Source organism: Meleagris gallopavo, chromosome 14 (genome assembly GCF_000146605.3).
Source record: "Meleagris gallopavo isolate NT-WF06-2002-E0010 breed Aviagen turkey brand Nicholas breeding stock chromosome 14, Turkey_5.1, whole genome shotgun sequence".
NCBI classification, from domain to species: Eukaryota; Metazoa; Chordata; class Aves; order Galliformes; family Phasianidae; genus Meleagris; species Meleagris gallopavo.
The window spans coordinates 14,316,666-14,334,032 of record NC_015024.2 but is presented as its reverse complement, the minus strand read 5'-3'; the positions used below and the strand labels follow the sequence as shown (position 1 = coordinate 14,334,032).

Below are 17,367 nucleotides of genomic sequence, written 5' to 3'. Positions count from 1 at the left end.
TTTTCCCCCCCAAGAAATGCAATATAAGAAATAAATTCAAGTCCTACTGCTGTCAATAGATAAAGACCATTATTCTTCAGTGAAACAAAAGATTTCATTGTAGAACTTTTCTATGAGACATGAGTGATCCACATTTAAGAGGACAGTGTATCTGTGGCAAGATTTTTACAAATCATTCTTCATAGCATGTATGTAAGTGATAATTAAATACAGTTCTCGGGTGATAAAGACATGGGGAAAAAAAAAGAAAAAGACAACTTTATTTGATCACATACGGGTTCCACTGATGCAAAGAAAGGTGATAGCTGCCCTGTGGACAGCTGATACCTTCAGGTTTGGGTTTTCTACCTCCAAAGTCTTGGTTTTTATCTGTCCATTTGGAGCTCAACTTGAAAAGACTTATGATTCAACTACAGGATGCCATGCTCAGTATCCACAGCTCTCAGGCAATGGCTGCTTATTACAAAATATAACAGTGCTTGCTGTCAGACCCCAGATCAACATTATCACCAGCAGAGGAGAGATTCCTACATGGCCTTAGCTCCACTTCTGCAACATTGACCTAGGGAAGCAGTATTTCCTGCAGCAGGATAGCATGAGGCCACCAGGTATATTGCAGCACCAGCAATGGGATGGTGAGTAGCTGGGAGGAGGTGTTCAGATTCCCTCCAGGCTGAATGCACGAAGTTCCATCTCTAGGACAGTGTTTTAAATCATTAAGCTTAAATAGAACAATGCACAAAGGAGGCAGGCAGTGGTTTAATGCCCACTTGCTGGTATTTTCTATTTTCCAGCAGTAGGATGCCTGTGCTCAGCTGGCAGGCTGTCAGCTCCCTTCCTCAGCTGCTGATTGCTTTCTTCTGTATATGGCCAAGGCTCCTCACTCAGGGCAATGGATCCCATTTCAGCTATAGCATATCTAAGCTTTATTCACTGACTTGATGCCCATTTCAGTTGTACAATTAACTAGTTGTAATTATTGCTTCACCAGGGTGTTGTAAAAAGCTAAAAACTGTAAGGCACTTAGATATTGGTAATATGTGATCTCATAGGGGGGAAAAAAAAAAAACTTGAACAAAGTTTAAGTAGTTTAAGACTAAGTTTCTGCCCTGCACAGACAAATGACCTGGAATAAGGACTCCTGCAGTATATTAGCTTGATGTATTCCCCCTGAAAAATGCCATTTTGCTAAATGCAGAGGTCCCTGATAAAGTCCATGGTCAAGCTACCATGAGCCACTCTGAGTCAGCTCCTTCCAAGCATGCTGTGGCCACAGGGACAGGCTGCTTTGCTGCTAGCACAGGCACGTACTGCCCTTGTGTGTTCAGTTGGCTCTAGCTTGTGTATTTAAGATGAGCATCTGGTCTATTTTCTTTTTCCATGAGATAGAGGTGGTACCAAATTCCTGGGATAATTCTGATGACGCAATCAAAAAGTCAAAGTGTTTGGACAGCCTGGTGAGGAGATCCAGCCACCGCAGTGCTCAATGCAAAGCCCATGGAAGCTGGTGGAAGGGCTCAGCATTGACCCTGCTGGTCATTGCCCTTTTCACCAAACAGAGCTATAGAACTGGGAATAATAGTAGGGTAGTGGCTACAGGCCCTCTGGAAAATGGGAAATGTCTGAAGAAAAATGGTTCAGATCCTTTGGTACATGGATGGATACTGCTCTGTGTGTCCCAGCACTTTATAAGAAACTAAATTCGTTTCTGTTCTAGTCTTCTCTTAAGACAAAGAAAACACATGGCAAAGTACAGGGCAAAATTTAGAAAATCTGGTGTGATTTCACAGCTAGTGCCAACATAAGCAACATGGAGGCAATTTCCTGTCCAGCCACGAGAACAGGTTTAAACTTCATTTGTGCCATTTGCTTCTTTCTTTAGTCCTTCTTGTTCCTCTCTTAGAGGTTCCAACTCAGGTCCATCCTGTACATGTTCTTTGTTCCAGTTATTTCTGCCTTCATTTTCTGTCCTTACAGGCTTAGTATCCTCTTCTTTTGCCTTTCTTTTCTTCTCCTCCTTGGCAAGCATACGGTAATTATAGTAGTTCATGATGAACAGGAACGTTCCTGCCAGGACCATCACAGCCCCACATTTAATGAACATATATTTATAGTCCCCAAAAGTATCGATAAGTGTTCCTGTAAAAGACATTAAAAAAAAGAAACTTAGAGATGAAGGAAAGACTACTGTGTTATCAGTTCCTATCTGTGAAAGGACACCCTTGTGGCTTTAGGGACTCAGCTTTTGGTCACAGCTGCCCTTTCTGCATTTCTACCTGTGATCTGAGGATTAAAGTGCACAGTGTGGAACTGGAAAACATTAGTTCCAGGGAAAGCAAAGATGATGCCTTCAGTGTCAGATAATTTCAATGCCAAGACAAATGTGACAGGTTCCTTTGAAAGGTTAATGCCTCTGTTATGGAGTAACAGAGTAATTGAAGGGAGACGGCTTAATTGAAATGTCAGTGTTCTCCATTATGTCAAAATGTAATGCAAATCTTATTGGGATTATGATCCTAAGCATTAATTCCCACTTACTGGAGCATCATGGACCATTCGTAACATTCCAGATCCTAATTAAAGAAAGACTCACTACTAACCTGACATTCATAGTGCAGATAGACCTCCTTGAAACTGGCCTATCATCCATTAGCTCTCTGACTTTTTGGAATATGTTCTCCTCCTTAAAGTGAGGGATCTTAATTACATCCTGACTGACCCTTGATGTGAAAAGCTGATGATTAATTATCCCACTGCATAACACTAACAAGGGATTTTGTGGCCACCAAATACATTTCCTGATCACAAAAAGAGTAATTTTCAACTGTTTTTGGTCACTAGTTCTTCCTGAATCACTCTTAGATGTCTTCATACACTGTTTTCAATGCACAGTGCATTTCACGTGGGTGGTGAAACATCAACCAAATGTTAATTGCAATTTTTTTTCCTTTTCTGCTAATCAGGATGACCTAGAGGTCTCCTAAATAGGTTTCAATGAGAGTTTTAATGAGTAGAGTATTGGAAAATACAACAGTAGGATACCTACCTCTTTTCCTTTGAGAATAAGACAAAGCCATAAAACACACTGGGAACAATTTACTTAGTTCATTGAAGCAGAACCCTTGCAGTAGGTTATTAAAATGCCAAAGAACCAATAAATTTGCTGCTTATTAAAGTAGCAGGGAAAACCCTACAAAACTAATATTACTGATTATTACATAGAACTGCTTTAGCCTCATTAGCAATCTCTGGTCATTAAGTTATTTTTTTCACACAGAAAATTATGTAGCTCAGAAAATGGTCATTTTTAAATTGTGTTTTCTTTGTCATTAATTAAATAATGAATCTCTAAGACAGCAAGAGTTTACAGCTGCTTCTGTCGTACTGGATGAGCTACATGGTAATATGAAAAATTGAAAGGCTCTGCATCACTCCCCAAACTGTTGACTTCAGCTCCAGTACTACACAGAAAGGAGTAGAGGAGAATTACTGGATGAGACACCTAAGGTTGCCAGCAGAAGAAAGGTGGGTGGGAAGAAGAGAAAAAAATATTTTGAATCCCTTCTGACAAACTGTGTTGGCAAGAGGTTACATGCAGTTTGAGGGAGCAACTACCCAGTGAAAGCAGGAGGAGGAAGGGCACTCACCTCCAATGGGTGGTCCCAGCAATATCGTGCAGCACTCCGCTATGGTGACCAAGCCAACAGCGCTTGTGAAGCGGGAAGCTCCCACGAGGTCCATGAGAGTTTCAAAAAGCATGGCACAGACCATGCCGAAGGCCAAGCCAAAAAAGACAGAGTAAATGACAAGCCCCGTGTAGCCAGAAGCCAGTGGGCACAGAAGATGGCAAGTGCCATTGAAAGCAATGGAGAAGCTGAAGAAGTATTGAATCCGTGGCCTCACCCACTTGCTGTTTGCAATGATGCCAGTGATCGGCCTGGCAACCATATCCACAATAGCAAGAATTGAAAGGAGGAAAGCAGCTGAATATTCATCGATGCCAATGTGCTTTGCATAGGGTGCCAGAAAAACAATGGGAGCAAAGAAGCCCAGGAACATGAGCACATTTCCAATCAGGTAAATCAAGAACCCTCTGTGCTTAAAGAGGGAAAAATCAAGGTACTTATTGACTTTTTCACAACAGTCCCTTTCTTCCTCCTCTTCTGTTTTGGTCTCTGTATGGATGTTAGTGGGACTATTCATATCTATGGCATCCTTAGTGACTTCTTTCAGGATCTCCTTCCCTTCCTCAATTGACTGGGTTTTGACTGAGACTTTGTCTGCACTGATGGGTCTGAAGAGGGCTCCAGCAACACAGCAGTGTAATAAAATTGCCCCAAGAATTAAAAAGCTGCCCCTCCAGCCATAGTTGTCAAAAAGAAACTGGTTGAGAGGAGCCAAGGTGCAAAGCATGACAGGGCTCCCTGCCATAGCAAGGCCATTGGCAATAGGTCTTCTCTTCAAAAAGTATCTCCCTATGATTATCACTGATGGCTGAAGGTTGAGAGCGAGTCCCAGTCCTGAAACAAAGAAAAACAATTGAGACACATAAAGAAAGCTTTGAGACCCATTGCGTCTTCAAATCATTGTTCTAGGCAAATTCATGGAAAACCAGTAGCTTTCAATATGAAAGTCTGGTGCTAACCACCGAAGCACATCCTTCTCAAGCAAACTGCTGCCAGCGCTCCCTCCATGGTGGTGGGCACCAGATGTGCCCAGAAAGGTTGCATCAGACTTCCCAGATGCTCCTCAACTGGTGATGTGAGCGAGCCGTGTCTGATGTATAAGATTTAGAGGTCTGCAAGTACACAGCAAAACAGCTACTGAGGATACCAATTACACAGGACCGTAGAGTGTTCCTTCTAATTAAAATTTATTTTTACTACGTTTAGATATATAAATGATATTATAAATCTGCATTGCTAATTCAGCAATCCAGCTTCTCTTGCACAGCTAAAATCTGAAAGAAACACCAAATGCAGTGATGACCTCAACGCTCTGTGGTTCTATTTAAGAGCACTAGTGAATGTTGATCTCTTCTTTCTGCACATTTCTAAGACTTGTAGTATTTCCTTAAAAGATTAAATTTGCAAAACTCCATCAAAACGACATTTTAAAATTATGCCACGTATTTTTCACCCTATCATCTAGGAAAGAATGAGCCACATTAGAACAAAGCAGAAATGTAATCCTTGAAGTGATTATACCAGAGAACATGAATCCTGAAAATAGGGTCATGCAGATTTTTTTCTTGTTCATTAGTCTATATAATTAGTTTGTTTAACTCTGCAGTACATAATTAGGCATATTGCTTTACAGAAGAGAATTTAGAAAGGTCAAGGTCCTCAAAATTAATTAAGGAATGCTATCATTAGTCACTGATAGGGTAGAAACCAACTGATGCAGGAGAATTTGACTGATGTTAGATAGCTTAAATTTGAACAGTTTTACAAAATTATGCTTTTTGCTAAGTCTCAGATATGTATTTTTTTAATTACTTGCAAGTTTACAACTCCAAAAAGAAATAAAAAAGACATCACTGAAACTAGCCTTGATAGGAAACAGATTCTCAATATGAATTTCTGGATCTGAAGAGCCCATGCATTTGGTAGGTCATTAGGAAATACAGCTTATTCCTAATTTATAAGGGATGAGGTTCATGCCTATAAGGAGGTCTGACCCAAAAACTGTGTAGGCAAGACACAGCATTGTGAGAGAGCACAGCTGGAAGTGCTCAGAAATGGGAATTATTTTCACCCAAGAAGATGCAGCACAGTAGACTAGGATCTGCTTGAAGTCCATATTCCCAGGCTGGTAGGTATGTGCAAATACTGAACTGTCTTTTTCACAGAATCCTTTTTAGATCTATTCCATATCACGAGGTGAAGGAAAATCAGACTGGATGCCAGCTGCCCACTTAGCCAATAATCAACTTGCATCTTTTATTATATGAACATTAATTTGCCAGTCAGACAAATCTAATTTAATATTACATCATGCTCTTCCCATTAATTAAATTTGGAGAGTTTCAAGTCGGCTGACTGGAATTTCAATTTACTTTAACCTTTTGGCTGGCTTTAGGTGAAAATATTTATTTCCATTTTATTCCAGCTTTTTGAAACTACAGTAACTTTGCTATGATTGAAGTTGTTACTCAAATAACCACATTTTCTCCCCAGGAATATGACAGAAAGGTCTATTGATGGTGTTGCATGAGCAGAACCAAGCTGGTGCTCCACAAAACATCATTGCCTAGATTAAATTCATCTCCCCCAGGAGGAAGTAATGGTGCTGCACGAGTGAGATGAGTAGCTATTGATCTGGTTTTTCCTTTATTAGTAAGGGAAGACCCTACCAGGTATTTAAATGCTCAGCCTCAAGAGCTAAAGCAAAGACTCAAGTTTAATTTTTCCGTGTACTTCACCCTAGATTCGATTTTATTTAATGATGGCCCTGTTGATAGAGATTAAACTGAAATCAGACCAGTCCATATCAGCTTGTGTTTAGCTTTGAAATCTGCTTCTTCTACCTCAGTTATGTGCCTGAACATCTACCCAATGTGTCCAGGCTGGCATCCATCCAGGCCCACAGCTTGCACGCCCCATTTCTTTGTCTAAGTGCTATTGGGAAACAAGCAATTAGTGAGGAAGAGAACCTGGGTTTTACAGCACGTGCAGGGAGGTGCCTCATGCAGCCCACAGCTCGGTGCTGTCACGGACAGAGCTGCTTCAAAGCTGCCTCCAACAGCAATCTGACAGGAGCCTGGCCCCTGCTCTGCATACAAATGGAAGGAGACAAAATCAAGAAAGCAAGTAAGATTGCCTTGTCTAATCCCTGTACTGTAAACAGGCACTTCCCACTCTGCTCCTCTGAAGAGATTTCTATTAACATACCACAGGCACAGGAGTGTGGTGGATACCTCCCAGTACCAACTGTCCAGTTGTGCTTCCATCCCGGGGCATTCCGAGAACACAGACCTTGACATCAGCCCAGAAAGGAGGCTGGAAAATGTGTGATGTTTACAGGCTGCTTTTTAGCAAATCACCCCTGCAGAAGGCTCTCTTCTTGTACAGCAACACTGTCTCGTGTGATGAGCAGGCAGCTTCATAATTGCCCTTGAATGCTTCCATGTTAGGCCTGACCAGCAACAGCACTTCAGGCATAATTAGAGGCATCAAGCACGTTAGCAGGATTACAAACCTCTTCCTCTCTCTGTCAAATTAATATTCCTTCCCCTGCACAAGTACCATGCCTGGAAATGATGGGTTATTAGCTAAGACCTCATCCATACAGCCACCCCCATATGCAGCACACAGGAGGGAAGGCATCTCCAATGAAAAATGTGAATCTCTCTGAGGAAACATCCCAGCTCTACCAACAAGGACTTATGGTTTCCACGTGCTCATCCAGCATTAGGTAGCTTGCTAGAGGATGCTATTTTTTGGTGGGGAATAAAGCAAGTCCATGTATCACTACATTTTGAGATGGAATCCTACATGAGGGTTTGTTCAGAACTGTGCAGATTTGAAAAAGCAATGCGGGTCCATCCCAATTTGCCTTGATATTGGCTGGTTTTATTGATTTTAAAGGGTGGAGTCACACTTTTCACGTTCAGAGAGCAGCAATACTTCATGTATCTGCACTGAGCCAGGGAATGCTCAGGTAAAGCATATACCTTGCAATCTCAAAAGCCAGTTTTGAACTACTGGGCCTATGTCTCCTCCTAATAGAGTTTCCAACATGGACATTCATATTTCACTACAGAAAATTCAAAGAATAACTTTAATAAGAAAACATAATTGTTGTTGGTCTAATGAACATTATTTTCAAATAAAGACTTCCTAACCTGGCACGCAGGCAAATGCAACGTAAACCAAAGCAACTCTCTGTAATTTCATTTCATATGTCTCAGAGAGGGAAGCTAACACACAATTCCATCAGAGCACGGGTGCGTTCTTCACAGATACATTTGTACCCTGGGCAGAGCACAGTCAGCCTGCATTGACTTCAGCAGGAGCTGAGTGGCCATCCTCACCATTGCCTCTGGCTGACAGCACTCAGCTGCAAAGAATACATCCCTGCACGCGATGGTCAGCCAGCGACATGGAGCTAAACTGGGAACAGACTTCGTGCCAAAGCTCAGCTGCAGTCAGCAAGCCAGAAGCCCCCTGCCACCTTTATGCCACCAAATTCCCATTACCTTTAGCCCAAAGGAGGATGACCAAGCCATCAGAAATGAACTTCAAATGTGAGTCAAAAGGAAACGCTTTCTTCTTACCTGTAATGAAGCCCACGCAGATGTAGAGCTGCACGATGCTGGTGCAGAAGGCAGCTGAGACCATCCCAATGCCACACAGCAGGCCTCCGAGGATAACCACGGGTCGGCTGCCATAGCGGTTCACTAAAATGCTGCTAATGGGACCTGGGGAAAGAGAGAAATGAGGTCCTTGAATTGGGAGTGTCTAACAGAAGGCAGGTAAAACTAGCAGTATCAGTACCCCTGGGTGCTGCTGACAGCTTCCAGTGTGACTTCAGGAAGAAAACAGAAAAAGAAAGTTGATGTGCACTGCGTGGGGATGACAGTGTGTCCCATGCCACACAGTGGCTGTGATGATGACAGTCCCTATCCCAGGAATGAACAGCTTCATCACAGCAGGCAAACAGCGATACTGGGTGAATACACAACCCCAGCATAGGAGCTCCATGATTTATTATTAGGATGCTAAACCACACACACAAAGCAGTGGTTCATATTATGAGGCTGATATCATGAACACTGTTGCATTTTTAATGTCTCTACTTAATGCAATTCCGATACTGCTGACCAGGATTGAAGCTTGAGCAGAACAGTTAATTAATTCTTAATAGCAGCCTCTGTCAGTAGAAACAGTTCAGGATGATGGATGAACTGGTTCCAGGGAACCAGTTTGGTCTTGTATTTATTAAAGAAGTAGTTCAGGAAAACACAAAATTATGAAAGAGAGAAATGGCTTAACAAAGACTGCAGATACCAAACGGAAGCATTTAAATCTGAGGAAGTGAAACAAGACTGTGGCTTTGGCCAGAAGTTCTTGTTTACTGTAGCCCAAGTTAGCTGTAGGACCTGTAGAAATCAGAATCACATATGTTGGAAGGACTGTGGAGATTTCAGGTCCCAACTCCTGCTTGAAGCAGAACCAATTTTGCTGAGTGGTTATCTAAGAAGAGCACAAAGCTCTCCCCTGGGGCAGCCTCCATGAAGGCAATGTCCCAACACAGCTCCCTGCTCTCCTGAGCAGTCAGGGGGATCTCAGGCAGGCTTTACTGCAGGTCTCGGTGACCTTCAGTTAACAGTCTTCATCTGCTATCATCAGTGTTATCAGCTTTACAGGGGGATAATCAGCCCCATTTGTTTGCCTGCTTGGGTGGAGAGCTGTAGTCTCAAAGGTGCTATCAGCCCAGGCTGGGCCGTGCCCATAGGGAATGGTGAAGAGCTTAGGAGCAGCCTTAGTCTCTCTCCTTTGCACCCTGAAACCTTAACTTCCAGGCACTGTGAGCTTGTTTTGCTAAAACAGCACAGCCTGTGGGATCACAGTCCATGCTTGTGAGCAGCAGCATTTGGGCTCTCTGACCAGTTCACCCACATCACACTGGTGCTGAAGACCTTGAAGATACCAACTGCAACCAGGGAGAGGAGAAAGCCAGGAGTAGGGCATCTGCTCTGAACCTTTCCAGACACTGGAGAATCCCAGCAAAGGTCACAAGTGCCCAGCCTGCAGGGAAAGCATCTGCCAGACCAATGCCTTATGAGACATAGGAGAATCCAACACATGGCCTCAAACAGACGGGAAACCAAACCTCCCTGTGCTGCTCACAGGGTGAAGGTTTCATAACAGTCCTGAGCAGAACTTTTAAACGCACTGAAGCAAATCATGTCCTCCAAATTACTTCCACTTAAGTCATTTGGACCTACAGAAACATAGAGGCGATTGTCCATAGTCTTTAAAGGAGCAGCCTTTTAGAAGGTGTCCCATCTCTCGGCAGAAACTCTAACACGCAAGATGTCACATAGCTGTGCACACTTCAGCACACAAACCCTGCCAGTGTGGCCACAAATCACAGATGTGCACACCTCCACCCTGCCCAGGTGTCTGCAGCAATCAGTGTCACCCCACCAGATGCCAACGCACTGCTCCTGCCCTGCAGGACACGCAGCACACTGCTCATAGGGATCAGCCATCAGATGTGAGCTCAGACAGCAGCGTTCTGGGGAGTTGGAGAGAACATCAAATAGCTTGCGTCAGGGAGAGGAATTAAGAGGAGGGAACAACAAAGCCAGGGCTGCAGTGGTGGGAAATGGAAACAAGATTACTACTTTGCTTGCAGCTATTGCAAAAATTAAAAGTGTGACAGCATCTGGAAACGGAGTGGAATTGAAAAAACAGGCCCTGTCATTTACCAGTTATTCAGCACGCATGAAAAGAATAAAGATGCTATGCGTTACCACACACAAAATCTATTAATGGGAACTTAGATCCCAAGGCACCTTTGCTTGCTCACACTGCTCTGGCATGCAGGAACCACAGGCTTCTGCTCTCAAACCCACCCCACCTGGCTGAAGAGCTAACAGGGGTTGGGCTGATTTTGTTTCTTAATTGCAAAGCCAGGTGAGGATAGGACAAGAGAAATAGCCAACTAAGTGCCCAGGAAGCTGCCAGGGTTGCCAGTGTGACCTTGCAGAAGCAGCAACAGGAATGCTGTTGGAGTCCCTGAGAAGTCATTCTAAGGAGCAAAAGCCATCTTGGCTGCAGAGCATGTCCCCAGGCATGGCACTGTGGGGACCTGAGCAGCATCACCAAGCCAGCATCCTCCCTACAGAATCCCCATTGCAGCAGAAAGCACATAGCAATTTCTAATGGGGAAATTGGAGGTAAGATTCAATCATTGCCTTGCACCACACTGTATTAAAAGGATGAGGCTGCTGACACGGCTGCCAACGGGGAGAAGGGATGGCATATCTCACCCAGAGAACTGTTCACACCATATATCCCCTGAAGATGCTGCTGGGACAATTGCACTCCGGGAAGACTGACATCATGCAGAGTGCTGTCCCCAGCTCATATAAATCATCCTGATTTAGTGCCCTTCCTGCACAAAGCCTCTCCTTTCTCATACCTGTGACAGCTTTCCATCGGCTGTCAGCTGGGGCATGGAAGGCCGTGTCAGAGGCTGATCATGGCTGCATGCAGAGCACAGCAGCTCGCCGCTGGGAAAGCACGCAAGCCCTGCATCATTTGTTAGCTTGTCCAATTACTTTTCACCTTGAGTTTTGTGTTTGCAGAAGTGAAAAGGACCCTGAAGGGGAGACTGTAAAACCATGAAGAAAATGCAAAGTGCCCTGGGCTCTCCCCATCTCTCCCCCACAAAGCCAGGCCTTCTTCTCATTTCTTCTTCTTGAGCCACTGAACTATGGGGCAGGCAGGAAGTAAGGCAGATGTGGCACTTAACAAGAAATATCAATCCAGACTGGCTTAAACTCCTGCAAGTGTGACAGTGCTCAAGAAATAGACACCTGAATTGCTTTTCTGTTTTTCTCAGTAGGCCTTATGAATTTTTTATGGCCAGCAAAACTTCCAGTGTTGGTGCAAAACACCAATGTATTTTTAACAAGAATTCTACTTCAAGTGTTCTTCTCTCCCTTACCTGTGACCACATACGTATTCCTCGTTTGTAAAGGCTGCTTTGTGATTTATTTTAATTTTTTTAACTTGACCAGATATTAACAGCACCAACTTTCCCCATCGTCAGCGGAACCTGGCTGGCATGAACTGCTGCTGAAATATTTTTGCACCAGGTTCAGGCAGCCTTTAGTCGAGAAGCCTTTATGCAACGTGGGCTTATCCCAGGTTTCACAACACCGACCTTCTGACCATGCAAACACCGTACAAATACCGCATTTCTGCTACCAGGACCACGTGATGGTCGTGCAGGTGATAAAACACCAATGCTTCAAAGTGCGCTCTGCGTGGGGCGGAGATGTGGGAGCAGCTGTGTCCCCAGCACCGGGGCTGCACGCACAGCTCAGCTTTTCCCAGCTTTCTGAAGAGCTGTGGCTGTGCAGACGTTGGTCAGAGCTGCCCAGATGATAGTTTATGTTTTCCAATCTGCTGTGAAAACACAGATAATGTGCAGAGGCTCAGCCGGACAGGACTGGCGGGGGCTGTGTGGAGTCACTGGGGACAGAAGGAGGGAGCGTACCCAGCTGGGAGGAAGGGAGGGAAATCATTTATACTAATAAACCAAAGCCTATTATTACACCAGTAATAAAACAACGGCAGCAGCAGGCCTGCAATTTCCTCAGTAATAATCTCATTCCCTTGGTGGGATAACAACACTGCCATTGGCCTCGTAATTTATCCACCAGGGTACCAGGCCTTTGTAGCAGAGCAGCCTCCTCATTACCCAGGCAATGAAAGAAGTGCCCTGTGTTATTAACAGGCTGCCAGGACACATGAGGGGCTGAGGAGCACGTGCACCCACCAGACACATCCTTGAAAAGCCAAGGACCCTACACATGTATTTTACACGGCAGCATCCTGAGGTTGAAAGAAAAAAAAGAAAAACAACAAAGCAGATAAGATCCAAGCTTGAGAGAGACAAAGCGTCCTCATCCTTATCCACCAATCTTATCTGATCAGTGCCCTGGCATTTCAATTCTCAGCCCGCACTACTGATGCACTGCAGAGCAGCCACAGGCCAAAAGCTCCAAAATCAGGGCTGGAGCCAAGGTCCTTTGTGTCACTTTATATTTAAGCAATTAAATAACTGCTCCTTCAAGGGGACAGCATGGCAGGTGCCAAACACGCAGTTGCTTGTGCTCAGTGCTTCCTTGGACCTCTGGGTTGGACCCCAGCACATCACAGCTGCTCACCTTCAGAAGGTCACGGCTTCATGTTTTCTGAATTTCTTTCACATGACTTTTGTAGCTAAGCTTTTACTTTGGCAGAACCATAGCTTTTTATCCCTTCCGTCATGAAGTCCAGCTCCACATCAGCCAATACACATGTATTTCTTCAGATTAACTTCTCTTGCTCGGCCCTTTTTACACCCTACTCTACCTGGGCATGCTCTCCAAAGCCTTTGTCTATCTACCAGAAGCCCTACATAATTGGACTGAGAGAGTATGTATCTTGGGCAATCAGAATCATTAAGGTTGGATAAAAACACTAAGATCACCAAGTCCAACCATCCACCCATCCCACCATGTCCACTGACCATGTCCCTCATTGCCACATCTCCACAGTTCTTGAACTCCTCCAGGGACGGTGATTCCACCATTTTCCTGGGCAGCCTGTGTCAGTGCCTCAGCACTCTAAGAAGAAATTTTTCCTAATATCCAATCTGAACCTTTCATGGTGCAACTTAAGGCCATCGCCTCTTGACAGGTTGGCATCAATTTTCTTGCACCCCTTCCTAGAGCAACACACGAACGCATTCTGTACTGACCAAGGGAAGAAGCCTTCACACACTTAAGCACATTTTGGAGTGAATTATAACTTACTCCTGGGCTTAACAACTGCCTGCAAAACATTAAGAATTCCCCAACCAAAAGCAAAATCCTTTGCTTTCTTCTAGTTCATATTAATCTCTGTTTTTATTAAGTCTATCACATCTCTATTACTCCTGCCCAGTGACCTTTCTAGCTCCAATGAAGGACAAAATGATAAAGCTTTGTGACGAAGCCTACGAACACAGAAATATTTCACCCAAACCTATAGTGCTATTATTGCTCCTAACCAGAACAGGGCTATTTAAAAAAATAAAAAATATAAGTACATACGTGGTGACCTTGCTGGGTTTGAGCACTTTCTGGAGTCAGGAGAAGAATCCATAGCATCATCCATTACAGAAATCAAATCATCTTTCACCTGGTTTCCTTAACGAAATGTTGCTGCTACCCCACATATTGCCTCGGTGTGGGAAGATGCTGTGCTTCAATGACGTGGGGAAGCTCCTTCATCCCTGCTGGGACTCTGAGAGATGGCCACAGTGAGCAGAAGGATAGCATGATTCTATGATCCAGCACTATACAGTGGAGCCGTGCTCATGCCAGGAGCACCTGGGCTTGGTCCCCAGTGTCTGCACAGCCATCACAGGTAACACTGTGGTGTGCCATTTGGGGCTCCCTCTTGCTTCAGCCTATGCAAAACAGCCAGGCAGAACAACGCATGTCCAGTTACAACAAGTGATGGAAAGACTATAATGCAGCCCCTCAAACATAATGCAGAAGGATAAGCCCTTTGCTCTTTAGAATCACAGAACCATAGAATCCTGAAAGTTGGAAAAGACCTCTGATATCATCTAGTCCAACTGTCACACCCCTACCATCAATATTTCAGCAGGACACACAGTACACCATCCAGCTCCATGGGTTGGGGCCCCTCCTGCCCTGGAGCTGTGGCTATTTTCAGGCAACTGAGTTGAGCAAAGAGACTTGGGTGAGGTCTTCTGGTAGCAGAGAAGATTTTGATGAGGTTTAGACCGGACCAGAAGAGAACATATGCAGCTTTGATTAAGTTAAGAACTGCAGAATCAAACTCATTATTAATATAGCTTGACGCCACTGCATGTTGTAAGGTCCTTTCTAAACCTGTCACTGCAATTTATCATGCCAGCAATGTAATAAAATACAGCTATAAAATTTTGGATTAAATGCTCAAGGTCAGTGGTTGACTTTCAACTTCCCAATCTCTTGCTTGCTGCTGTAGCTGATGCTCTATTAAGCACCTACAAGCTCCGGGAGAAAGTTTCTTTGGAGAAAAGACTCAGTTGTGGGGCATCTCCAGAATTAAATCTTCAGATGTTTCACTCAATTTCAAAACAATAAATAATAAATAACTAGCGTAATGAATACTGCCTGGCTTCGGGATAAGGTTTTCACTTCAGAAGCACTCTGATTTTACAAGAAATGGCTCTCTGTGCCTGTAAGACAGTCAGGAGATTCCCTAATATCTGTAGAAATTTGGAAATGTATGAACAGCACCCTGGAGATTTGGGGAGTACCACAGCAGGCATATCAAGACAAAGATCAGGACTCAACTGTGCTCCATGAACACTAACAGCTACTGGTAATGTAAGGCATCACTTCTGCCCACAGTTCTCACCTCCTTAAATCCTTAGAGAAGCCCAGTGCTGCTACAAGAACATTGCTGCTATTTCATACATAGGTTGCTCTGAAAGTAATGCCCCCTATTTATTCCTATGGAAACTATAGCAGATACAAGGAGCACAAGAACACTATTTGATAGAGAAGAGCACGGGGCTGCCTGCTTTGCTGCACACTATCCATTTTACTGTTTGTTTGTGAGCGATGGAATTGTTTTCTGCAGCCTCACTGTGATTACAAAATGCAAACACACACTCTGTCTACAGCAAGGAGTGCCTCCCCCAAACAAGCCCATGCATCAAAGAGTTTGCCAGAGATGTGAAGGACTGTTTCCTGGGGATGTTTGCAAACAACAGCTGCTATCTGCAGGGCACTGGGACTCCTTGGGTGCGCTGCTGCAGGCTGGTGGCACAGCACAGAGGACTGAGCAAGCTGTTCTGCTACATCTCAAGCAGAGCAGTGGCACCAAGACTTTGCTCTGGGTTGTAACGAGGAGGATCACAATAGGTTCTGAATTGAGCGTTGCTTCCACTTCACTATAAAGCATCATTACTTTACATTAACAACTGCTCCACATTGCATTATAGGGAAGAAAAATACACAATTTTGGTAACAAAAATATTTCCAGGATTGATTTAATAACCAAGATAAGTTCCAGTGATGTTTCCTGCAATCAGAGAGCATACTTTCTGTCTATCTCCAATTGCAGACTTTATTAAAGGCAGACCAAGGCTCTCACTGAGTCAGGAACGTGCTATCACAATGATTTAAAAAAGAAGGAAAAAAAAAAAAGAGAAAAAGCAAACTTGTGTACTGCTTTGCAACTGATAAGAATGATTGACCCTAGTAATTCCATTGCTGCGATTATAACCCGCCACAAGAAACAAGCAGCTGCTCTCCTCTGTACTCACCCTTGGCTGAACCCCCATCATTTCACACTGCCATAAGTTATCTGACTTCTGGACAGCAAAGCACCGCTACCACCTCCAGCTACATACCCTGTACCGGCTGTACTTCACATCAGAGGCAAGAGGAAAACCCCATCCCAAAGAAACACCCCTTCGTTCAACTACGCTCTGCGTGCGGACATGTTTCCCTAAACAACATTGGAAAATGCAATTAGAAAATAAACTTGCTGATAAATCAGCACAGATAGGTGCTGGTGCTTTTCCCGCGTGCTGCCCTAGAGTGGAGATATCCGACTGATATCTGTCTTACAGCAAACCCAGCGGCTGGGGCAGGCGTACTCACCTGCACCATACGTCGTGGCCAGCATGATGGAGGAGACCCACGCGATCTCGCTATAGGACGTGCCAAAGAAATCCTGGATTTCTTTGTAGAAGATGGCTATGCCTTTGGGGAAGGCGTATGCAAAGCCGATAGAAATGAAAGCCCCGAAGACCACCACCCAGCCCCAGCCACCATCCGGGGGGCCGGCGACTGGCCCTGCATCGCTGTGGGGCGGCATTGCCACAGGACGCGAGCGGGCACCTGGTGCTCCTTGGGAAGCCCTGAAAAATAAAAGTGCAGATGGGCAGGGTGAGTGCTGGCGGTGCTCCCCAGGCTGCACTGACAGCACGGCCCCAGCGCAGCTTCCAGCTATTGATTTTTGGTGTCGCGAATATTGCAAATATCAGCTAGGCTTAACAGTGCATCTCTATGGTGTCTTGGGGAAAGAGCGGGCAAACGCGGGAAATCCCAGTGGATGAAGCTAAGATTAAAAATAATGTCTCCAGCTTGGAGCAGCCCCTACTGGGAGACCCCACGGCATCCCCAACCCTGTATGAGACCCCACAGCCCCATGCAGCACCCACCTGCAGGAGCAACTCTGAGCAGTGCTGGATGGGATGGGACAGCCTCCCGAACCACACCCCATGCTGAGCCAGCAGACCAAGCCTCCTTTACACATAATGCCCCTTTTTCTTTTTTTTTTTTCCTCCTTATCTTTTGTTCCCCACCCCTACAGCACCAAAAACCAGCACCCAACCACCCTTTTGGAGTTAATTAAACCACCCACAGTAGTTTAAACAGGAATTACTGTTTTTCTGTGTTTCTATCAGCTTTCTTCCCTTCTCCTTACAAAGTTGTGCACTGTTCTCCTGTACTGCTACAACACAACAGTGCTTGGCAGATGGACACCCGATGTCTGGGAGAAATATCAGTGCTGTTTGCTCTTGCTAGAAAGTTGCATATTGCTGCCAGGCTCACGTCTTGCTCAGCCT

General features: G+C 44.6%; 1 protein-coding gene across 2 annotated transcripts; it reads right to left on the bottom strand.

Annotated features, from left to right (window-relative positions):
• Positions 1-17,008, bottom strand: LOC100550455 (monocarboxylate transporter 2-like). 2 transcript variants are annotated; one of them, XM_003210173.3, is made up of 5 exons: positions 16,960-17,008; positions 16,397-16,656; positions 8,279-8,422; positions 3,648-4,520; positions 1-2,139 (listed from the first exon to the last, which is right to left on the bottom strand). In XM_003210173.3, exons 2-5 carry the CDS (start codon positions 16,611-16,613, stop codon positions 1,847-1,849), a joined length of 1,527 nt encoding a protein of 508 aa, XP_003210221.3. In that variant the 5' UTR covers positions 16,614-16,656; positions 16,960-17,008; the 3' UTR covers positions 1-1,846. The 2 variants fall into 2 exon arrangements, with proteins under 2 accessions (XP_003210221.3, XP_010717004.1); XM_010718702.3 differs by lacking the exons at positions 16,397-16,656; positions 16,960-17,008 and adding an exon at positions 13,820-14,098.
• Positions 17,009-17,367: the final 359 nt, after the last annotated feature.

Excerpts from the sequence above, each read along its gene's own strand:
- LOC100550455 (XM_003210173.3), bottom strand. The coding sequence starts at position 16,613 with ATGCCGCCCCACAGCGATGCAGGGCCAGTCGCCGGCCCCCCGGATGGT. Across the intron at positions 8,423-16,396 it reads GGCCACGACGTATGGTGCAG|GTCCCATTAGCAGCATTTTA; the intron begins GTGAGTACGCCT and ends CTCTTTCCCCAG. Across the intron at positions 4,521-8,278 it reads CTGCGTGGGCTTCATTACAG|GACTGGGACTCGCTCTCAAC; the intron begins GTAAGAAGAAAG and ends TCTTTGTTTCAG.